The 22,816-nt window shown below is 63.5% G+C and overlaps 1 protein-coding gene across 4 annotated transcripts; it reads left to right on the top strand.

Annotated features, from left to right (window-relative positions):
• Window positions 1-52: 52 nt before the first annotated feature.
• MAP2K2 (mitogen-activated protein kinase kinase 2) lies at window positions 53-21,591 on the top strand. 4 transcript variants are annotated; one of them, XM_023243905.2, is made up of 12 exons: window positions 53-420; window positions 4,056-4,266; window positions 9,189-9,335; window positions 13,152-13,229; window positions 13,686-13,737; window positions 13,818-13,942; window positions 14,500-14,713; window positions 16,569-16,633; window positions 17,626-17,687; window positions 18,765-18,810; window positions 19,224-19,353; window positions 20,444-21,591. In XM_023243905.2, exons 1-12 carry the CDS (start codon window positions 329-331, stop codon window positions 20,503-20,505), a joined length of 1,284 nt encoding a protein of 427 aa, XP_023099673.1. In that variant the 5' UTR covers window positions 53-328; the 3' UTR covers window positions 20,506-21,591. The 4 variants fall into 4 exon arrangements, with proteins under 4 accessions (XP_023099673.1, XP_023099682.1, XP_023099675.1 ...); XM_023243914.2 differs by lacking the exon at window positions 19,224-19,353 and having other exon boundaries at window positions 18,703-18,810; XM_023243907.2 differs by lacking the exon at window positions 19,224-19,353 and having other exon boundaries at window positions 54-420.
• The last annotated feature ends 1,225 nt before the right edge of the window (window positions 21,592-22,816 follow it).

The following is a 22,816-nucleotide window of genomic DNA, read 5'->3' as shown; positions in this document are numbered from 1 at the left end:
CGGGTCCGCGCGGCTCCCGGCGCTGGTTCTCGCGAGAGGCCGGTCCGCGATCTCGTCGCTCCCCCTCCCTGCCCTCGGCCTCCCGGGCTCCGGCTGCAGCGTCAGCCTCGGGCGGGCCTCCCTTGCGGCGGCGGCGGCTCCTCGGCCTCAGCGTCGGCGCCTCTCGGCGCCCCTTGGCCGCGGTCCGCAGCGACGCCCGCCCTCGCCGCCCCGGTGCCCGCCTAGGCCGCGGCCGCAGCCCCGGGCTCACGTCGGCGCCGCCCGCTCCCGGCCCGCCCCCTATGGGCCCCGGTTAGAGGTGCCGCCGCCGCCGGCCCGCGGAGCCCCGATGCTGGCCCGGAGGAAGCCGGTGCTGCCGGCGCTCACTATCAACCCCGCCATCGCCGAGGGCCCGTCCCCCACCAGCGAGGGCGCCTCCGAGTGAGTGGGCCGGGCTTGGCCGGGTTGTGGAAGGGGAGGGGGTCCCCGAGTGGTGAGATCGGTAGGAGCGGGGGAGGGTCCCTGAATGCTGAGGTCGCGGGAAGAGGGTCCCTGAGTGGAGAGGATGGGGTGTTGGGCCCTGAGTGGTGAGTTGGGGCTGGGGGGGGGGGGTCCCTGAGTGATGAGGTTGGGGTGGGGGATTCTGAGTAGTGAGGTCGTGGCAGGAGGTCCCTGAGTGGAAAGGATGGGATGCAGGGTCCTGAGTGGTGAGGTCAGCGGGAGAAGGTCCTGAGTGGAGAGGATGGGGTGTTGGGGCCCTGAGTAATGAGGTTGGGGGGTGGGGGGAGGTAGGGTCTGAGTAGTGAGGTCGTGGGGTAGGCGTTCCTGAGTAGTGAAGTTGGGGAGAAGGTCCCTGGGTAGTGAGGTTCAGCTGCAGGATCCTGGGGGGGTGGGGGAGCCACCGCCTCTGGGGGCTGGAGCCTTGCAGACGCCGAGGCAGACGAGGGGACTTGGGGGACAGAAAGGAGCATCTGGGACCGTGGGGGTTCAAGGTAGCAGAGTCGTATTGTGTGAGGGGCACGTGCTCGTGAGGTCAAGCCAGGGTGACCCCTTGGCCACAGAACAAGTCCCGACTCCTGTTCCCCACGGTAAAGAGAGGCAGGGTGGTTCCAGAGGCCCCTAGCTGGGGTCTGTTTGCTGTGCCTGTGTTGTGACCCGGTGGGAACCAGGTGTGATGGGTGAACTGCATGTTGGGCACCTCTCGGGGGACTTGGCACTCTGGGCCCCGGGGGAGGGAGTCTTGGTGGCTGTGTGTGCAAAAGCTGACATCTTTTCCTGGCTCTGAGTTTGCGGCTCGACGTGGGGATGTGTTCCTTACTTTCAAAGACCTACTGCTGCTGTGTCTCGCAGGAGAGCGCCTTCCTCATACTCTCTTCTCTGCCTCTTACCGTGGTTTCTGATTTTCATCCCTTCCAGAATTCCCCCGGTAGAGGAAGCCAGCCATTGGAATTCCAGTGTTTTTTTTTTTTTTTTTTAAATAACCACAGCTGAGTTGCTATTAAATTTAAAATGGATTAATCAGCTGACTCCAGAATGCATTTTAGGTATCACAGGGCAATGCCAGAGACCTTGCAGAGTCTGGCCTCGAAAGCTGCCTCTTTAACTCTACGGGAAGGAGTCGTGGCACGTACGCACCTTGCTTTGCCTCCTCTCTTCTCTGTCCATCGGTCCTTCTCAGCCATTCCTCATCCAGGTGCTTGTTAACCAGGCATTCAGGGAGCACCTGCTCGGGCCCACGGTCCTGGCTCGGGGCCGTGAGCAGGGGCTTTGCAATCGCGCAGGACACGGGTTTGATTCCAGGCACTGCCACGTCCGTGCGCTGTAACCCTCAGGCAAGTTACTTAACCTCTCTGAGCCTGTTCCCTCCTGCGTGGGCCAGGACTACAAGATCCCCGCCTCCCAGGAGGATCTGGAGAACAAAACAGGGTGGGGTTTGCAAAGCTCTGATACCCAGGGGCAGGTAGCCCCCTGCCTTCTAGCAGCTTCTTTGCAGTACCGGCCCAGATGGCATTGCCCGGCCAGCCGCAGACGATTCGTTCCCAGCCTGTGCCCCTTTGCTCAGGCCTCTAAGTTCCAGGCTCGTTGTGGTCAATTGAGGGATTGGAAGGTTCCTGAGAAATTTCTAGTCTCCCTCTTTCATTCCCTGTTTGAACCCCTCAATGAGGTCTATGGGGGCGATCAACCTTGGCTTAAAGGCCATCAGAAATTGGTGGGGGCGCCCGTTTGAGCGTCTGACTCTTGGTTTCGGCTCAGGTCATGATCTGAGGGTCGTGGGGACATGCATTGGGCCCCACGCTGAGCACGGAGCCTGCTTAAGATTCTCTCCCTCCTGCCCCTCCCCTGCTTGCTCTCTCTCAAGCTTGTGCTCTCTCGCAAAAAAAAAAAAAAAAAAAAAAAAAAATTGATTGCCATGGACCCCCTGAGGTGGCCCATTCTCCTTTAGAGACTTTTCTCAGGTACCCTCCCTGTCTGGTCCAGTAAGCCCCTGACCACAGCCAGTATTTGAAACGTGGCTTATCCAGATTCAGGGGAGACGGAGTAGTTAGTATCATACGCGTTCCAGATGCCAAACACTTTAAATGAAAAAGAAGAAAATAAGTATTCGTTAATCGGTTCGTATTGATTTCATGTTGAAAATTGTATTTTTTTATTAAAAATTTTTAATGTTTATTTTTGAGAGAGAGAGAGAATGAGCAAGCAGGGGAGGGGGCAGAGAGAGAGGGAGACACAGAACTTGAAGCAGGTTCCAGGCTCTGAGCTGTCAGCACAGAGCCTGATGTGGGGCTCGAACTCGGGAATGGTGCAATCATGACCTGAGGTGAAGTCGGATGCTTAAGTGACTGAGCCCCCCAGGTACCCCTGGAACAGGAGTTTCTTTCTTTCTCTCTCTCTTTCTTTCTTCCTTTCTTTTTTAATTTTTTAAAAATGTTTGTTTATATTTGAGAGAGGGAGGCACAGGATCCGAAGCAGGCTCCAGGCTCTGAGCCGTCAGCACAGAGCCTGACACGGGGCTCGAACTCACGAGCTGTGAGCTCATGACCTGAGCCGAAGTCGGACGCTTAACTGAGCCACCCAGGTGCCCCTGAAAATTGTATTTTTGATGGGTTAAGTCAAACATGTTAAAATTAATATTACCTGACCTATTTTTTTTTTTTTTACGTTTATTTATTTTTGAGACAGAGAGAGACAGAGCATGAGCGGGGGAGGGGCAGAGAGAGAGGGAGACACAGAATCGGAAACAGGCTCCAGGCTCTGAGCCATCAGCCCAGAGCCCGACGCGGGGCTCGAACTCACAGACGGCGAGATCGTGACCTGAGCTGAAGTCGGACGCTTAACCGACTGCGCCACCCAGGCGCCCCTACCTACCTATTTTTAAGATGTATCTTTTTAATGTTGCTAAAATATTTTTAATTGCACACATCTAAAATAAAATAACTTCCATGTGTGGCTTTTATTCTTTTTTTTTTTTTTTTAATGTTTATTTTTGCGAGAGAGAGCACAAGTGGGGAAGGGGCACGGGGTGGAGGCGGGTGCACAGAATCTGAAGCAGGTTCTAGACTCCAGGCTGTCAGGGTAGAGCCCAAGTCGAAGGCTCAAACTCACGAACCATGAGATCATGACCTGAGCTGAAGTCGGACACTTAACCGACTGAGCTCTGTGTTAGTCCTTGTGTGCATTGAGCTAATGTCTGCCCACCTCTTACAGGGAGCTGCTTTTTACTCCAAGATGTGGTTTAAAGTCAAGGCATTAGTGAAATTACCTTATTGTCAAAATCCCTTGGAAAATTCCTTGAATCACCCAGTAAAGTGCCGAGTACGTGGTTGGTTGTTTTCCTAAGTGGCTCCAGGAATGTTTGTGTGTATAAATGCTTAATGTTCAGAGCAACATAACAGCCCGTCCTCAGGGAGGGGGTCGTGTCCTCTGCACAGTACTTGGGTCTGACCTGTTCCTGCGTCCTTCCAGCCACACACACGGGGCCTGGCATGCGGCGGCCACACGGTGAGCCTGGCTGGCCCAGGTCATCTCTCTGTAGCTTGCATGTTCTTGGCTAGCCCTTGCCCTTGGGGTCTTTGCAGAGCAAACTTGGTGGACCTCCAGAAGAAGCTAGCGGAGCTTGAACTCGACGAACAGCAGAAGAAGCGTCTGGAAGCCTTCCTCACCCAGAAGGCCAAGGTCGGAGAGCTCAAGGACGATGACTTCGAAAGGATCTCGGAACTGGGGGCCGGGAACGGCGGGGTGGTCACCAAGGTCCAACACAGACCCTCCGGCCTCATCATGGCGAGAAAGGTAGGTGAGAGGCGGTTGGCGAGGGCGGGCCCTGCACCCCTGCGCGGTGCAGCAGCGCGTGGTGGGGCAGGCCTCTGCTTTCTGATCCGCCCAGGGCACTCGGGCGCTCGCCCAGGCCCTCAGCGAGAGCCGGCCCGCTTGGGATGCGGAATGCCCGCCTGCCTCGGGCTGCCCTTCCTTTACCGACCGCTGCCTTCCAGGACTTCAGGTCACGTTCCCAGAACCATCCGGACTGGGACAGACCGGCTCCCTCTTCTGGGCTCCCAGGCCACGGTGCAGCCCCCTGGCTAGGTGGGCGAGAACCCTCCCTGAGAGATGTACGGGTGGAGAAGAGGAGGATGTGACCGTTTGGGGATTGGTGACTCCTACACGCATAACCGGGGGACACAGTCCGTGTGATAAATCGCTCAGCTCATACAGGCATAGCAAGTCAACCCTCCCTGGAAGCCCGTGCCCCGGTGGTTCCCACCTATGTTCTCAGAGCCCCGAACGCCCCGCGCCCAGGTGGGTCCGCACGGGTCCTGCCTTCCCTGGATTCGCCGCGCTCCCTTGCCGCTGGGATTTAACATCGTCGCTCTTTCTCCTGCCCCCAGAGCGCCGCCCTCCCTCCTGAAACCTATTTCTGTCCCCTTCCCGCAGGCAGCCTTTTCAAAACCAGAGCAGCCCCAGAAGTCTCTGGTCTGCCGTCACCCAAAGAACAGGGGATAAAAAGGCAGATGTGAGATTCAGGGGGCGGTGGGGGGTGGGGGGGACTGAGAACAGAGAGCTGGTCAGAGTTGAGGCACCAGAGAGTGCTCCCGGGCCAGCTGAGCAGTCTCCTGGGACGTGCCTCATCGTAAGCCTGAGCCTGGGAGCTTGTCCACACCGTTGCGGACAAGCCTTCGGAGTACGATTCGGGAGCTTGAGCCTGGGGCCCAGATGAGTTCTGCCGCACGGCCACGGTGCTCCCTTGCGAGGGGTGCTCCCCTGTGATGGGTGCTCCCCTGTGACGGGTGAGCCGTCGCCGTGAGGGAAGTGGGGTGAAGTCCAGACGGGCACTGCCGGTCTTAACAGCTTCCCACGCTTCCAGAAGTCCTTCAGAGTAAAAAGTTAAGAGAAGAACAGGTCTAACCTATTGGGGAGCAGACCTCCGGTTTTGTTCCCCGTAGACTGTGGCCTCTCAGTCGTGTGGGCCCCGTGTGGCTGCCCGCCCAGCACCGTGTCGGAGCGGAGCTGTGCCCGCGGGCGCTTATTGGACGCTTGGAACGAGAAGGCCGTCCTCGCAGCCGGCGCAGTTCGGGGCTGCGACTCCACGGGCCCAGGAGCTCTCTCTTAGCCAGTCAGCGGAGGTCGTAGGCTCTTTTGAATCCCATCCGGAAGCCCATTTCACACAAGAGGCTGGTTTGTTTTTATTCAGCTGGGGGCGTAGGTGGGAAATTGACACGCAAAGCAGTTTTTGGGAGGCCGGCCTCGGTCGTTCCCCGCCATTACCCTGGGTGGATCCCGAGTCCCCGCGTGCTGGGTCTGAACGCCATGCTTTCTGAGTACAGAGCTTCTCAGATCTGCAAATGCAGCCCTGCCAGCCGGGTGGAGTTCGAGGGCCAGGGTGGGCTTCTCCGTGGGCCAGCATCCTTTGTCACCCGCGTGGCTCCGGTCCCTTTGATCGACGGAGGTGGGGGGGACGTGGAGGCCGGTTACATAAGCCCCGAGTGAACTGGTCTGGACTTTTATAGTCACACTTGATTGTGTTTTCTTGGCCGAAGCACGGCGTTCCGACCCCTCGTGCCCTAGGAACCAAACCTGCGTCATTCGGGCCAGGAGAGTCTGCAAAGAGCCGTGTTGGTTCTGTACGTGCCTCCCTGGACTGGTAGCGGACGAGTGAGTTTGGGCCTTGTGTTTGTGCGGCCCCCGGGCGCCCGCTTGCCTCCGCGATGGAGGTTTTGTGGCCTCTGTGAGGCCACATCGTGGGACCAGCTGCCATCTCTCAAGTGCCCGGCCCACGGCCGAGCCAGCATTATGTTCTGGTTTAAAAGGAGCAACAGCCCCACTTTACACACGGGCAACCTGACGCTGGGTCGGGGCGGCGTGTGAATTGGCTGGGGTGGGCCCCTCTCAGACTGGCCCTTTGCAGTCAACCCCGACTTGATGGGCGCTATCAGCTTGTGGCGTCCAGAATTTATTCCCCCCCCCCCATCTCTAGCTCGCACCTCCTGGATCCCCATCGTGCGGCGGAGATAATCGCTTTACACCCCGAGATGGCTTGGTGTTGGGTTTGAATGCCGAGCTCCGGCCTTATCTAGTCCTTGGCGTCTGCGTGACCCCAGGGCAGTGGCGTGGAAAGCGCGTGGTGTTGGTGTTCGGGGAGCCTGGCCCCAACACGGACTTGCCCGCCCACCAGCTGAGTGCCGCCGAGAGCAGGATTTAACCCCGCGGCACCTAGACCTGCCCCTCGGCCCTCCTCCCACCGGGTTGATGTCGGGAGTTGTGAACGCATGTGCTCAGAGACGTGCCCCTCGCTCCCCGCTCCAGCTTTTCCCCAGACGAGATGCTGGCTCCTAACTGATCTGGAAGGTCGCTCTACAGTCTCGTTCGCCCCCGCGTTCTCTCTGCAGCGTCCTTCCCGAAAGCCTTTGACTTACTGTGGCCTTACTTCACGTTAAAGGCTCCAACCCCAGGCATCCGGGGTTCCGTCCAGTTGTGCCCCCTCCTGCCCGCTCTTCCTCTTCTGCGAAGCCCGCAGAGTTCTAGTTCTGCAGCTCGGTCGTTCATCTGCGGCCCCTTTGAAGTTCTCGGTCGAGAGCCGCACCGTCCGCGGCAGCCGCCCCGGTCAGCCTTGGCCACCGAGCCGTCGGGACACGGTCGGTCCGGCCGAGGTGTGCTGTCCGGGCAGGGAAGCGCGTTCCGGGTTTCAGGCGCTCGGGGTGGGGAAAGCTCACGGATTACGTGTTGAAACAGTAATGTTTTGGTGCATCGCATTGAGTGAAAATACACGAAAAACTCCTCTCCTCTGTTTTCCCTGTACTTTTCCAATGTGGCAGCGGGAGGGTTTAAGACGGAACATGCGGCCTGTTCTGTGGGGCAGCGCTGGCCGCCATCAGCCCGCATTGCTCATCCCTCGGCCTCAACCAGGCCCTCTTTCTGGGCTTTTGAGAGGAGACCGCTGCCTCCTGGGTAGGCCGCCGCGCTCCTTTTCGGAGCCAGCGTGTCGCGAGTGTCCCCGCCGGGCAGGTGGTCCTGCAAAGGAGAGAGTGTCCCCGAGTCCTCGGACGGGTGGCCGCAGGGGCGGGGCGGTGCCCAGGCGTGCGGCCAGAGCTTGCCCCCGCGGGTGGCAGCGACAGCTCCCCGACTTTGCTGGGGAAGGCGAGGGGCACCGGGCACCGTGCCACTGCGACCCACCAGTCACGGCCGCCAGGGTCATCGTCACGAGCTGACGCCATGTGCCACCCTGAACTCCACAATCACACCTTCCTGGTCCCCTCAGTCCGCTCTCTGTCCCCCGCGGAGCACCCATCCCCCTCCATATCCGGCCAACTCTCACCTGGCCTTCCAGGCCTGGGGAGCCTCCCCCAAGCCAGTTGTCTCCCCTGCTCCCTCCGAGCAGGTCTTTACCACTCCCTCTGCCCGTCACAGGGACTCCATGCAGACGTCTGAAAGGCTCAGACGCCCTCGATCCTTTTCCGCCTCTCCCATTTCTCTTGTCCTGTCTCAGTGGCCGGGACAGGGAACCACGGCCTCAGCTCCCTTCCCGGTGGGCATGGCTCTTGGCGCTGTGTCCCCTGCATCCTACATCTCTCCAGATGCTCCTTTGGTTTCTCACCTTTTGAATCTCGAGGTGACCGTCCCCTCTGCTGACTTAAACTCAGGTGAAGGGGAGCTAGGACCCTCGGGTGGTGGCCCGGAGCTCCCTCCGTGTGGGGATGTGGGACTCCAGAGGCAGGCCCCTGGCGGAGAGGGGCGGAGGTCCCGGGCCACCCTGGGCTGGTGCTTTGGGTGACTGGGGGGAAAGATTCCTCAAGATTCCTCTTACCAGAGCTCCCCTGTAGCCAAGTGAAAATGTTTGCTCCGTTGAGGTTTGCTTTAAAACAGCCTTTCTGAGATGTACCTTACGTGCCACACCCTTTACCCTTTTGCGTGTGTGTGTGTGGGGGGGGTGGCCCCACCTCCCTTCCTCCACTTACCCTTTTTTTTTTTAATCTTTATTTTTGAGAGAGAGAGGGAGACACAGAGTCTGAAGCATGCTCCATCCAGGCTCTGAGCTGTCAGCACAGAGCCCGACGCGGGGCTCAAACTCCCGAACTGTGAGATCATGACCTGAGCCGAAGTCGGAGGCTCAACCGACTGAGCCACCCAGGCCCCCCCCCCCCCGCCCCCACTTACCCCTTTGAAGTATATGTAATTCAGTGGTGTACATCCACAGACCTGTGCATCTGCCAGCACCATCTATTCTAGAACATTCCCTCTCCCCAGAAAGAAACCCCATCCCTGTCAGCAGTCACCTCCCCGACCCCCACGAGCCCCCTTCCCGTCTGTGGATAAGCCTGTTCCTGACGTTTCACACACGTGGACTCACACCCTTTGTGGCCTCTCGTGTCGGGTTCCCTCCCTGAGCATCGTGTGTTCGGGGTCCGTCCGCGAGGCGGCGGGGGTGGGCGCCTCGCTCCTGCTGGCGGCCGAGGGACGTGCGCTTGCGCAGTGGATGCACCTGAGTGAAACGCGTGTGCAGTGGACGCTTGGGTGGCTTTCACGTTCTGGCGATCGTGAGTCCCGCGTGAACACGGTGTGCGAGTTTGCGTGGACGTGTGTTTTAGGTTCTCTAGGCGCCTAGAAGTGCGTCGCTGTTTCGAATGCTGTGGCGAGCACGTCGGGGGCAGGGCTTCAAAGCCCCCTCGTTGCGGATGCCCCTCCGAGGCCCGGTCTCGAGCCCCCTTCCCTCTCCCTCGCAGCTGATCCACCTGGAGATCAAGCCGGCCATCCGGAACCAGATCATCCGCGAGCTGCAGGTGCTGCACGAGTGTAACTCCCCATACATCGTGGGCTTCTACGGGGCCTTCTACAGCGACGGCGAGATCAGCATCTGCATGGAGCACATGGTGAGTGCGCCCTGGCGGGCGGCTGGGGGTCCCTGCCCGCCACCCTCGGGCCCGTGTCCTCAGACGCAAAGCACCGTTGTTTCCAGGGTCCTTCCCGAGATGCCCCAGGCCGGTCGGTGTGTGCATGCGGGTCCCGTGGTTCTCTGCCCCCGTTCTGGCCTCACCTCTCCCTGGGTGCGTGGCAGAAGCCGTTCCCTGCTGGCACACGGCCCGCCTTGTTTTCCCCACCGGCCGTGTTCCGGCAACGGCGCGTGCCTGTAAGGTGGCTTATTAAACACTCCTTGATGGTGGGCACGGGCTGATCCCGACCCGTCCCAAGCCACGGCGAATGAAATTCCCTTACACGAGACGCGGGATAAGGTCCCGAAGCTGGAGTTGCCGGGCCCAAGGCGTCCGGCAATCTCGATTGGTGTTTCCTAGGTGCCCTCTGAAGAGCGAGCTCCGTTAAAGGCGAAACCCCGCTCTGCCCCCCCAGCTCAGGCCTGCGGAGTCAGAAGCTTCGGGGTGCAACACGGGCACCTCTCTTGGCTCAAGCCACCACGGCTGATCCTGACGAGAAACCGTGGTCTTGAACGTCAGAACTGGGTGGGGTCGGGTGTAACAGAAGCAGAAGTGGTCAGAGCTGAGGGCCCTGGGAGGAAATGCTGCCCACCCTGTTCCGAGCCGAATCCGTCAGGTGTGGGGCTGTCTGCCACTCGGCTCCCCGGGCCCCGGCCCTGTGGGGCCCTTGCAAAACCAGGATGCTGTGGCCTTAGGCACGGCGGCTTCGGTTACGCCTCGCAGGCGTGCGCCGTCCCCTCCGACGGTGTTGTAACGCGGGCAGGAAGTGAGTTTCAGCAAGCCCCCGTGAGGGACGCTTCGTGAGCGCTCGTGGTGTAACCGTGCCCCAGACGGGGTGCTGCAGGCCCCAGGCCCCGGGTCAGGCAGCGCCCCGCCCGCCGGTCGCGGCCAGAGAGAGCCAAGGGCAAGAAAGGTGGTCGAGGCAAGCCCCCGCCTCCCCTCCCTGCTGCCCCGGAGCGCGGTGCGGGTCCGAAGCCGCCACCTTCCCTTGCAGAAGAGGCCCCGCGTCCCGCCTCGGCCCCCTGGCCCCGCTTCTGTTCTCGGTTTCCTGCGGAGGCATCTGTGCCCCGGCGACACGGAGAATGGGCTGCAGCGATGAGGGGGAGGGGCAGGGATCCCGGCCGCCTGCTCGCTCGTCCTCTACACGTTCCTGGTTGGGTTCTTTCGGTTTGCTTTTATCGCGAGGGCGGGAGGGAGCTAGAGCGAGCGTGTAGCACCCGTGAGAAGACGCGGTCAGGTGAGGCCCGCGCTCCCCACCTGCCGCGGGGGTTACCGTGCACGAAGCCAGGAGGCCACCGGTTTTCAGGTTTCGGGTGAGCCCGGAGGAGGGGGCGGTCTGGGCAAGGAAGGCCTGGAGACGACAAGATGACAGCACAGTACCCGGGGCGGGGGGCCGGGGGGTGGCCCCCAGCCCACGATCCCCTCCTGAGCCGCATTCCCCAGGGCTTTCTGTCTCTCCGTCATTCACTCGTGTGCCATATCGGGCGACAGCCTGGGGCCGGGCGTCCACGCCACCGCTCGCCTCTCAGCGGCATGGCTGGGGACGAGCCTCTCGCCTTCCACCCGTAGAGCTGGGGGGCGGGAGAGCCAGCCTTCCGCCAGCACCTGGAGCCGAGGGCAGGGGGCGAGACTGTCTGCGCAGGTTTGCGTGCGAATTGGCTCCTGTGTCCAGCCGGGAGGACTCCGGCCCCCGCTTGCAGCAAGAGACCCCCAGCTGGTGACGAGCAGCGCGGATCCCGCACGCAGGGATGGTCTCCCCGGGCCGGCCCATGGGGTGTGTGGGGCTTAGAAGCAATGGGCCGGCGGTTTCCTGGTGGCCTGAGGCTGTCGCTGGGGCCACTCCGGGCACGGACCCCGCAGACAGCGGGTACTTTGGGGGGCAGCCTGCTGACTGTTCACAGGCACCTCTTGGTGTTTCCTGGGGTCTAGTCAGATCTGAAGTCACACCTCCGCCCGGCAGGGAGAGGAAAGGGTGATCCCCACCCAGGCCGGGGACAGAGGTGACTGGGCGACAGGGCGTGTGTGCCCCGAGCACGAGGCTCCCTGAGGAGAAAGTATGCATAACGGGAGCCGTTTAGGTACATTTGTTAAACTCCATGTTTCCCCGCGCATGGGGATGCCTCTGCAGATACACAGAAAGATCTGGAACAATAGAAGTCACGCTTCAGGGGAGGCCAGCGGACTCTCCAGGAGATTAGGGGGTGACGTGCCTACAGTTGAGGGTTTTATAAGGAAGGTACTCACATAGCACCTGCTTGATCAGGGTACGGTTCCCAGAGCATTTAGGACACCTATGCATAATGAAAGTGTGGGATGCTGCACACGCGTGAGATTTGGGGTCAGAGACACCCAGTTGTGCTATATCTCTGCCACTTCCTGTCAACGTGACTTGAACGATTTACACTTAGTGCAGACCAGGGGGGTCTCATCCGGGACTGCTCTTGCCCCAGGGGACACCGGGCCACGTCTGGGGACATGTGTGGGACACGTGTGGCCGGCAGGACTGGGCAGTGCCTGGCCTCCCGTGGCCTCTGGGGATGTTCCCCCCGGACATCCTCGTTCATAAGCCTGTGGTAGGTCCGTGACAATTAAGAACGAAAGGAGCTGTGTCAGGAAGCAGGGTCACGGTTTTAAAAGAATTTGTTTTTTGATTCTTCTAAGATTGGTTGATACAGGAGAAAACGGGAGGGCTGGAAGGAACGCCCCCGCCCTGCAGACAGAGCAGGCTGAGCCAGGACGCCTGGTCCCGAGGGTGGCCGTCTGGGCACTCGAGAGTCACGTGCAGGTTGTAGAGGCTTCATCGTGTATCGGGTTTTCTAGAACTTCCCACCCCTGGCCTTTCTCACTGGGCACGACTCGGGTAGAAGTGCTGGAGATACGAGGCCCCGGCACCCCTGGGATTTCAGGCTCTCCTCCCCGCACCCCTTCCTCTGGCTTCGAGGAAGCCGTGTGGCTGTAGGCGGCCCAGAGCCGCTTGGTGGAGACCGTACCGGCCCGAGGCTGCCCAGCGTTGAGCTCAGATGCTGGCCCCCCGCGCGTGGAACTTAATGGGTCCATCTAGCGTCCCAGGGGACCCAGTGGGCATTCCTCAGCCCCACCTAGGTTTGGTCTCCAGGTTTGCTGTCTGACAGCCTGCGGGTTTAAGGCCATGACTGGGGTGGGGTGAGGTGGGACTCAGACTGGCAGGACCTGTGCCCATCCTTTGAAGGCAGGACGTATCTGCGCACAGGGGCGAGCACGTGACAAGGCCTGAGGGACGGGGGCCCGGGAGCCGGGAGCTGTGGGCAGCGCTCTTTCTCCTGTGCCAGTGCCTCCGGGCCCCCGCTGCCCTTCTGCCGGGGCTGCCTCCGACCTGCAGGAGGAGAACCCAGCCCCAGAAGCTGGCTGCTTCCCTCCGCCTGCTGCCAGTGTGGCGAGCTGGCGAAGGCTGAGTCCTGGGCCTCGCTTTCTGGGAGGATGGGCCGCCTAGGACGCCGGCCGGCACTCTCGTCGCTTCCTTACTGGATGGGCCGTCCCGAGGCCCCGGAGGTGACAGGGACCGGAGGGGGTCCCTGCTCTTGACCAGCGAGTCGCGTCTGGCTGTGGTCTGGCCTCCGTGTCCCGTGGAGGAGATTGAGCTCCAGCTCCTGGGAAGCGGGGAAGTGCTCCGCTGTCCTGCCTGCTCCCCGGTGTCCCTCTGGGACTCCTCCTCTGCACCGCAGGCCCCGCCTGGCCCACCGCTCAGAGCCGGCTTTCTCCCCTCTGTGCCGACCCTAGGACGGCGGCTCTCTGGACCAGGTGTTGAAGGAAGCCAAGAGAATTCCCGAGGAGATCCTGGGGAAGGTCAGCATCGCGGTAAGTGCGAGGGCTCCAGTGCGCGCACCCACTCCCGGCCCTGGGCTCCGCACGAGTCTATTCTTGTCCTGGCCCCAGTTGGAGGTCCCCGTCTCTGGCAGCCAAGGGGCTGAGCAGGTGGCACCTCTTTGCACATGAGGTGGAGGGACGCTTTCCTGCCCCGCACGGGCCTTGGCGCCCTGTGGGTGGCACCCCACAGTGCTGTCCTCACGTGGCGAATTAGCCGTCGGTCTGCGGGGCCTCAGTGCAGCCCGGCACGGAAGCTCTCAGCAGACGGTGCCCGTCAGGCTGGCGAGACCCTCCAGGCAGTGGGGGTGGGGCGTTGTGGCCGTCCCTGCCACTCTTCTCGCTTGTCCCAGCCTCACGGGGGCTCCTGAACCCGTCCCAGTCAAGTGGCCCCTCGGGTCTGCCCGAGACGCCGCCCTGCTCACCCGCTCCCTCCCTCCCACCCCGCAGGTTCTCCGGGGTTTGGCGTATCTCCGGGAAAAGCACCAGATCATGCACCGAGGTGAGCGGGCCGGGGCGTCTAGGCGGCGGGCGGGCCAGCCGGGCCGGGCCCCCCTCACCTGCAGCTGGTTGTGCCCGCAGACGTGAAACCGTCCAACATCCTCGTCAACTCCCGAGGGGAGATCAAGCTGTGCGATTTTGGGGTGAGCGGGCAGCTCATCGACTCCATGGCCAACTCCTTCGTGGGAACTCGGTCCTACATGTCTGTAAGTCTGTCAGGGAGCCTGAGGGCGTCCGTACCCTCCCCTCTCCTGCCAGCTCTTCCCCGTCTTCCAGAAGCTTTTCAAAAGCCTGCAATCCTCCGTCACACGCTTTGTGTTTCTGCTGGGGTCCTACTTTCCGTCCAGATTCTAGCGACCTTGTCTTCTCACTCGGGGCCTTCTCTGGAAACACCTGCCTCGTTCCTTTCCGCCAGCGTCAGAGACTAAGTGCCGGGCTGTGGTCAGTTAGAAACCGGCCCTCAGGTGTTTTCAGAAACATCTGGGGGTCTCGGGAGCAGACTCTGAGAAGTTGGTCTTGGGATCGTAGCAGAATCGAACTCGGCCTCTCCGTGGGCTGGTCATCCTTTTCCAAAAGTGCCAGAGGTTCGGGTCTCGAGTGCTGTTTCAGCCCCGGCTGGGAGCCTCGCTGTCCCAAGGCGGTGGAGCGGGGGATGGAACCGCCTTCTTGGCGTTGCCGGTCTCTGGAGGGTGGCAGGGCCGGGATGGGGACGCTAGGGTCCAGCCTCCGTCTGGGCGTTTCTTTGCTCCTTCTCCCCCGACAGCCAGAGCGGTTGCAGGGCACTCACTACTCGGTGCAGTCGGACATCTGGAGCATGGGCCTGTCCCTGGTGGAGCTGTCCATCGGAAGGTACCCCATCCCCCCGCCGGATGCCAAGGAGCTAGAGGCCATATTTGGCCGGCCCATGGTTGACGGGGCAGAAGGAGAGCCTCACAGCATCTCACCACGGCCGAGACCCCCTGGACGCCCCATCAGTGGTACGGCCTGAATCTGGAACTTTGGGCTGGACGGGCAGTGTTACCCGTCCAGGGTATCCCGGGGCACCTGAGGCTTGTGGGGACGGCCCCCAGACCCGGTCCTGTCCCCCACGGGGTGTCCTGGGCACCTGAGGCTTATGGGGGCGGCCGCCCAGACACGGTCCCATCCAGGGGCAGCTGCACGTGTTAACCAGCTGTGGGGCATCTAGAAACTAACCTCTCAGCCAAACTGTCATTTGGGTGGTTTTTCCAGCACTGTATTCCGGAAACACTCAAATGTAGAGAGAGGCCCACGGGGATTGCCCGGTGAGCACCCATAGGCCCACCACCTGGACTTTGGGCGAAGGCTCTGCCGTTCGGAGACCGAGACTGACTCAAGTCAGACCCCCTCGGCTGGTCTGCCGGGTTCAGTCCCGACACGCAGCGCAGGAGGGAGCGGGCGGCTGGGGGGCGCGGGGGGCCAGCTGGGCTCCCACAGGACTCCCCGTACCCGCGGCGGTCACCTGTGCGGTGGGGGGGCTGCCCAGGGCCAGAGAGCTTCAGGCTGGCCCTTTGGCCACTTTGGAGGGCGAGGGCGGAGGGTCACGGCAGCGTAACTAGGAAACAGCGCTCAGGGCTCTGCTGTCTTTCTTTTCCTTAAGTCGGGACAGGAAGGGAGCGGAGGGAGTCTGGAGGAGTGCGCCGTGGACAGCGGCTGGCCCGTGCCTTTGCTTCATACTAGCTTTACAGAGAGACGTCACACGCCGTGTGACTTACTAGCTTAAGGGGTGCAAGCCAGTGGCTGTCTGCGTCTTCACAAGGCTGTGCAGCCGTCACCACTGTCTGGTTCCAGAACGTTCCATCACCCTGAAAAGAAGCCCCATCCCCGTCAGCCGTCACCCCCGCCCCAGCCCCTGGCAACCACGAGCCCCCTTCCCTTCCGTGGACGAGCCCGTTCCGGACGTTTCACACCCGTGGACTCCCAGCCCGCGTGGCCTCTGGTGTCTGGGTCCCTCCCTGAGCGGCGCGTGTCCGGGGTCCGTCCGCGGGGCGGCGGGGGCGGGCGCCTCGCTCCCGCTGGCGGCCGAGCGTCCCTGTGTGTGGCGCCGTGTCTTCGCTGCCCACAGGCGCCGGCAGTCCGGCAGCGGTTTGTGAGCCCGGCTCCTCTCCTCTCCTCTCCTGGTGCCAGACCCAGGGGGTCCGGGAGTCTTGGTTTTCTCCCGTCTCCCGCCCCCGTGTGTGTCCTCGGGCCCTGGCTCCGTCCCTCCCAGCACCAACTCCCGGATGGCGTCGCGGGCACTCCGCCGAGGCCCCGTCCCGGCAGGGAGAAGCCGCAGGGGGTGTCGTGCCAGGCCGCCTCGGCCTGCCGGCGCCTCCCCCAGCCCCAGCTCACGTGCCCGTTTCAGGACAGGGGACAGGAGGCGAAAGTCCAGCGGCCAAACCTGGCCCTGGCCAGCTGGGCCAAAGACAAGGGTCAGCTACCCCCAGCCGCTCATCCGTCCTGGGCGGCGTTCGGGGCCTGATGCCGCCTTCACCCACGGCTCCGAGCGAGGTCACGCTGCCGCCCTTGCTCGTGGTCACCCCCCACCCCCTGCCTGTGTGCTAGAAAGCAGGGGCTGTGACTTTGGCACAGCCTGGAGGCAGCCCCGTGCCAAATGTGTGACTTCTCAAAAAACACTCCTGTTCGTTTTGGCGTCTCGTCTCGTTTTGTTTTGTTAAGTCACGGGAGGCTCAGAAGAGAAGCCGCTTTGCCAGGGAGGCAGGCGCAGTAGCCAGGGGCACGGCCGGGCCGCCGCCTCTGGTTCAGGCCGGCGTCGGGGGGAAGGGTGCTCAGCGGACGCCCGCCTCACCCCTGGGTCTGTCTCTGCCCCTGCAGGCCACGGGACGGACAGCCGGCCGGCCATGGCCATCTTCGAGCTGCTGGACTACATTGTGAATGAGGTGCGTACCCGGAGCCCCCGGCCCGGCTGCCCGGGGGCGGGGTAAGCCGTTTGGCTTGGATTTGCCCGCGTGACCCAGAGGAAGGAGCTGCAGGCACAGACCGGAGCTTGTCGCGGGGGGCAGGTGGCGGGACCGCTTCCCTCATACACACGAGTGAGCCGCGGGCACGGACGGGGGCGGCTCCTCGGGCCGGGAAAGGGCTGAGTAGGGCCTGACCCCGAGGCCCGCCCTCCCGGCTCGGTCAGGCCACCCTTCCTGGGCGTTGGCGTGGGCCGCAGCGTGTTCTCGGTGGCCCTTTTGAGTCAGGGCGGAGAAACAGGGCGGCCAGGCTGCCTGAGGCCCTGGCTCGGTCCAGGGCTGGGCGTCCAGTGAGCAGCTCAGAGCAGGGTCAGTGATGACAGAACAGGACGGGCTGGCTCTGGTGACACGGCCCTGCACCTGGCAGCCACGCCCGGGCCCAGCGAGCACGTCTGTCCTCCCACCCCTGCTGGGTTTCACCGGGACCGTTGGCCCACAGCCTTCCCTGACGGGGGCTTAGCCCCACACACAGCTGTCCCCGCCCAGGCGCCTGTGTCCCGGCTTCCCCAGCTTCCAGGCCCAAACCCGGAACGAGCTGCCCCCCCCCCCCGGTGCTCCCAACCCCCTGCCGGAGACAGGTGGCCCAGACAGTACGACACACATCTGTAAAGTGGGGGTGGGCCCTGTCCTTTCCCCCCACAACCAGTTGTGATCCTGAAGCCAGACCTTTCCAAGAGAGCCCTGAAGAGCCTGGCCGAGTTGGCAGGGCGGGTGGGGAAGCCGCTGGAAGACGGGGTGGGGAGGGGTGCCTCTCTAGCGATGAACGTGAAAGGACTGGGGCCAAGGGCGGTGCCTTCTGAGGGTCCCCGAAAAGTGCTGTGCTGTCCCGCGGACGCGGGACTGGCAGGCGCCTTTCCCCGTGATTCCAGAACCATCCTTGAGCATCTAACCTCCACCTCTCTGTCCGCCCACAGCCGCCTCCCAAGCTGCCCAGCGGTGTCTTCACCCAGGACTTCCAGGAGTTTGTAAATAAATGGTAAGGTGCCACCGCCTCCAGCACGGTCTCGGGGCGGGCCGGGGCGGGATGCCAGGCCGCCGGGGGCCCCGCCTGCCTCCCGGGATGGCCGCCCACACCCTGGCCACCGACCCAGATGTGCACTTCCTTCCTGGTCCGGGGCCGGGCCCCTCTGCCGGGACCGATGGGCGCTGCCGGTGGGTGGCCGTGCCTGGGGGGCACCTGGAGCTCACCCGAGAACCCAGATGGGTTCCCTTTCGAGGCTGCTGAGTCGTGGTATCCAGCTGGTGGCCCCATCTCGTCCCCAGAGCAGATGAGGATCACGGGCCGTTTGGAAATGATGCCATTCCCACCTCACCTTCCACCAGCAAGCACCTCCGTCTCCTAGCCTCTCAAGCCCGTAACTGCCCCATCTTTCACATGAGCCTTCCCAGTCGCTTTCCGGCAAGTGGCCACCTTTTCTTGCCGCGTCAGCCCGGGCCCGGGGCGCGCAGGCTCCAGAGCAGCAAGGGGCCTGGGAGCCGCCCCTCACCCTCAGGGCCGTCCTGCACATCAGGATGAGCGGGCCGGCAGGGCGTCCCACACGGCAGCACCCGCTCCTGGTGGCAAAGCCACCACTGGCCCTTTGCACGACCGCTGGCCAGCATGCTGCGGCTCAAATCCAGTGACGTGTCAATGCTTCTGTACCCGTTGCGTTTTCTTTTGTGTTTGAACAGCCACCATTTGGCCTCAGGCTGGTTTGAGCAACGGTTCTTAGGGGCAGTTCTGCTTTTCTGAAGGAAAAAGTTCCATTTTGACACTGGGACTCCCAAATTGGGGACATTCGTTAGCAGTGCAGCCGCATTGCCGCTGGGCCTGACGGAGCGGCAGCGGGGGCGTCCCCACGGCCTCGCCCCATCCCTCTTGCCCTTCCGTCCCCGGGGGTCGTGCCCTCCCAGCAAGGGGGAAGCAGAGCAGACTCTGTGCCTTGCTGCATCCAGGCTTCGGACCGGCCGGGCGTGGGGACGCGGCTGACCCACCCCGGCTCCGCACGCAGGTCTCCGCGGCCACCGGCTAACGGCCCTGCCTTGTCTTCCCACCCCCTGTCCTCCTCTCCAGCCTCATTAAGAACCCAGCGGAGCGAGCCGACCTGAAGACGCTCACGGTGAGTGAGGCCGCGGGTTCCGGGCCCCGGGGGCGCTCCTCGGGGCGCGTGTGGGTCCCCTGCGGGTCTCCTCTGCTCCGAGCAGCCGTGGCGCCCTTGGCTCCCGGAGGAGCGGGATGGCCCAGCTGTGTCCGTGGTCGGGGTGTCCGCGCCTGGGAGTGCCGGGGCCCTCACGCTTCTGTGCGGCTCCCGCCTTGGGCCTGGCGGGCCCCACAGATCGGGGAGACCCGAGGGCCGCCGGCCTCCCTGTGCGGCGTCCGGTGTCCTTGAGAAGCCAGGTGGGCGTCAACTCCCCTTCCCCCTGGCAGGGTGGGGGCGGGTGGGGCTGCCAGCCCGTTGACCTGGGGCATTTCTTTCTGTGAACTTGACCCCCTCTGCGGCCGGGCCTCCTCGCCCACGGCCACCCTGCCAAGCCTGGGGAGGCCTGCTCTTCAGGCACCTCCACGACACGAGACCGCGAGGGTCACACCTGCTGGTTCTCGGTCTCTGGTGCCGAGCGTCCAAACACGAGCGTCTCTCAGTTACCGCAACGTGGTCTTTCCAGTAAGGGAGCCTCAGCCTTCCCGCTTCCTCCAGTTAGCCTCCACCTCAGGACCTTTGCAAAGGACAGTGCTTCTCCCCAGGGGACGTGTCCCGGGCCCCTCTCAGCTGGCCCGGCTGCCTCCTGGGGTCTCGCCTCAGCCCCCTCCTCTGACGTGTCCCCAAACACCTTGCCCAGTCCCACATTCTCTATTCGTTCTGGTGACGACCAGCGTCTCCTGGTCGTGGGCGCCACCGAGAACGCCAGGCGGGAAGGCTCTGTGCGCGGTGACTCTTCCGGAAAGTCTTCCGACGCGGGAGGTGTCCCAGTGATGTGTGTTAGAGGCGCGTGTGATGTCACAAACGTCTGTTCGTTTTAAGATACACGGAAATCTGTGAAATAGAGAAACTGATGGATGGCGGGGCCCCCGTGGCGCCCCCCGGGACTCTCTGTCCCACTTACACCCTGCTGTGGGACCGACTTTTTAACTTCCCTTCTCCCCCGTTCCTACCCCCTGCCTACAGGGCAGGCAGCAGCTGGGGGTCCGGGTGTCGCGTGAGGAGACCAGACCTGCTCCCGTGGACCCCAAGCCCCCAGGACCCACCCCTCCCAGCACGGCCCGTGGGGAAAGCGTCGCTCACCCCCACCCCCGCCCCCCGGCCCGCAAACCAGGAACCTCGGGTACTGAGCTGTCCTGCGCAGGAACTGCCAGCCGCGTGCAGCTTTCTAAATTACTTGAACCGAAACAGAAGGCCTGGTTTGGCTCCTCAGCCACAGGAGCCACGGGTAAAGGCCTCGGAGCCTCCCGTGGCCAGTGGCTGCCGCAGCAGACGGAACGTGTCAGGGACTTCACTGTCCTCCCCGAGGCCCCTGTGGCTCCAGATCAGACGTTCTCACCCAGGGGTGACTGTCCCCGGGGGACGCGGGGAGGGGCCTGGAGACGCTCGCGGGCGCTGGGGCCGGGGTGCCGCTCAGCCCCCCGCGGACGATGCCGGGGGGGGGGGGCACCTGGGCCCGAGTGAGCGGGCGCGGAGCGGCCTCCTGCCCGCGTCCCGGGCGCGTCCAGACGGCCCGCCGGGCCGGGTCGTTGACGGGCTCCTCCTTCCCTTCCAGAACCACACCTTCATCAAGCGGTCCGAGGTACAAGAAGTGGACTTCGCCGGCTGGTTGTGTAAAACGCTGCGGCTGAACCAGCCCAGCACGCCCACACGCACCGCCGTGTGACGGGGACCCCCGGCGCCCCGCTCTCCCCCGCCCGCCCGCCCGCCCGTCTCCGGGGAGGGCGGCCCTGCTCCTGGCGTCTTCTCAGACCTGCTTCCTTAGGTTCAAAACAAAACAGGGAAAGAAAAAGCAAACTGTGCCCGTCGTACTCGTTCCATTCGTTCTGGGGCGGCGGCCCCTGGCCCAGTCCCGGGGCAGGAGAGCCGCCCGGGGGGGCAGCGCCAGCCCCGAGCCCGCCGCCCACCGGGGGAGGAGGGGGTGGGGGTGGCACCGGGAGCCGGCCTCGCTCTGTTCCCAAGGGACGCGGCCTCGGAGGGGACCTCTGGACACCGGCGTCCTTCACCGGACGGGGAGGGGCGCCCTGCCCCCGACGCCCAGCACTGTCCCTGGAGGTGGCCGTGGGGTCGGCCCCTCTGCCCTCCCCACCGCCTCTCGTCACTCAGCGTCCTGTGACCTGCGCCTCAGGAGGGACCCGCTCAGCCCCGCCCCGTGCTCAGGGGACAGACACTTCTGACTTCACGGCAGCGAGCCGGCACCTGGCAGAAAGGACGTGGCGGGTTTCCAAGCTGTCGGCGGAGCCGGCAGACGAGGCCCGTGCCGTCCCCGAGCCTGCGCACCGCCAGATGCGACCAGGTGGCTCCTCGTGTCCCCTCCGCTTTCCCAGATTCGGGAGTGACTGCCCAGGGCGGGTCACTCGGGCCATCCGCGGGGTCAGCCGCAGCCGCCGGGAGAGGGAGGTGGTCCCAGTTCCTCGTCCGTCGGGGCCCGGCCGCACTGCCCCTGGAGCCGCTTCTGAGACTTTCTGTCCTCGGAGCCCCGGAGAAGATGGAGCTGGGAGCCGGGGGCTCCCCTGGACACTGCCCGCGGGCTGGGACGAGCCGACGCTCAGCTTCGGGGAATCGCAGGAGGAGCCCTCGTCTCCTGTGGACACCAGAGAGACGGGTTGCTGGCTCCTTCGACCGGCTTTCAGGGTCGTCCACTTCCCAGATCCCCCAAAGTCTCACCTGGTCGGGAGGAGAATAAAGATAAGCGGAAGTCGACCGGTGTCGCTCTGTGGGGCCTGGTGGGAACATGGTCAGCATCCGGGCAGCGGGCGTCTGACCCGCGGCCTCTGTGGCCTTGTGTCGCACACGCCCAGCCTGGCTGCGGCCGGCCGGCCCCCGTTAACGGCTGGCCCCTTTCAAGGACTGAGAGACCGGGTCCCGAGGGCTTGGGGGGGGATTTGGAAACGGTGGGGTGAGGCCCGCAGGGTCGACGACGAGCTGAGGGAGGCTGATGCAAAAGCGGGGCAACCTGCAGGGTCAGGACCCCAGAGGGGTGGGTGCCGCCCTGAGACCTCCCCTCCGCGGGGACCCGAGGCCGAACCAGAGAAACTGGCACTTTTTCTCTCCATCTGCCCAGACCAGGCTCCTGGAAAGCTGGGGGCTCGCCCGAGCCTTGGGGACCTAAGTGTCCCCTCCCCGACCCACGTCCCCTGCAGGCGCCCAGAGTCCCCACTGGCCGCCAGACAGACCTGGTGACAGTCCCTGTCGCAAGGGGACGGGCTCCTCGAACACTCAAGAGCCGCTGGCTTGGGGGTCCGGGCAGGAGGTGGTGTCCAGGTGCTTCCAGGCCTGTCCGTGGCCCGTCAAGACGGAGCCGTTCACGCAGCCGTGGCCCCTGGCTCCTCCTGGAGAACTCGGCACAGCCCGTACGGGAGCGGCACAAGGACACCCCCTCCGTGTCCGGGGCTCCTGTGGACACACGGGGGCGACGCCGGTGACCCCTGACGCCCCCGCCGTCTGACCTCGTGGTCCAAAAACAAACCAGTCACGGAAGGAAGCGTTTTGGGATCTTGCGGTTTTGTGTTTTCTCCACTTTTGGTTTTTGGCGCTTGGTTTGGAGGAAGAAAATCCCGAGCGGGGGGCCCGCTGGCGCGGAGGCCTCTGCCGGCTGGATGTCTTCCTCCGCAGGAGCCGTACCGCACGCGGGCACGCGCGCCGTCCGCTACGTCCCCGGAGAGCCGGGCTCTCGCCCGCGGCGTTGGCGCCTCCGGTCCCGCTCCGTCCAGCCCTGCGGTCCGCGTCCCCTTCCCGGTGTGAGGAGCCCCGGGGCCCGCAGGGCGGAGCAGAAGGAGGTGTGCGGGGTCCCGGTGGCCCCGCGCACGTCACGCGGTTGGGAGACCTAACCTCCCGGCCGCGCTCCACGCCCGGGAAACAAACGGGAAGGTAACTGCAGGGTCTGTTCGATTGGCCCCACCGTAGGCAGAACGTCGCCGTTTTACCT

The sequence above is a fragment of the Felis catus genome, chromosome A2, assembly GCF_018350175.1.
Source record: "Felis catus isolate Fca126 chromosome A2, F.catus_Fca126_mat1.0, whole genome shotgun sequence".
Taxonomy (NCBI): Eukaryota; Metazoa; Chordata; class Mammalia; order Carnivora; family Felidae; genus Felis; species Felis catus.
Note: the sequence above shows the minus strand (reverse complement) of the source record. Positions and strands in the feature narration are given on the sequence as shown.

Excerpts from the sequence above, each read along its gene's own strand:
- MAP2K2 (XM_023243905.2), top strand. The coding sequence starts at position 329 with ATGCTGGCCCGGAGGAAGCCGGTGCTGCCGGCGCTCACTATCAACCCC. Across the intron at positions 13,943-14,499 it reads GAACTCGGTCCTACATGTCT|CCAGAGCGGTTGCAGGGCAC; the intron begins GTAAGTCTGTCA and ends CTCCCCCGACAG. Across the intron at positions 19,354-20,443 it reads ACCGCAACGTGGTCTTTCCA|AACCACACCTTCATCAAGCG; the intron begins GTAAGGGAGCCT and ends CTTCCCTTCCAG.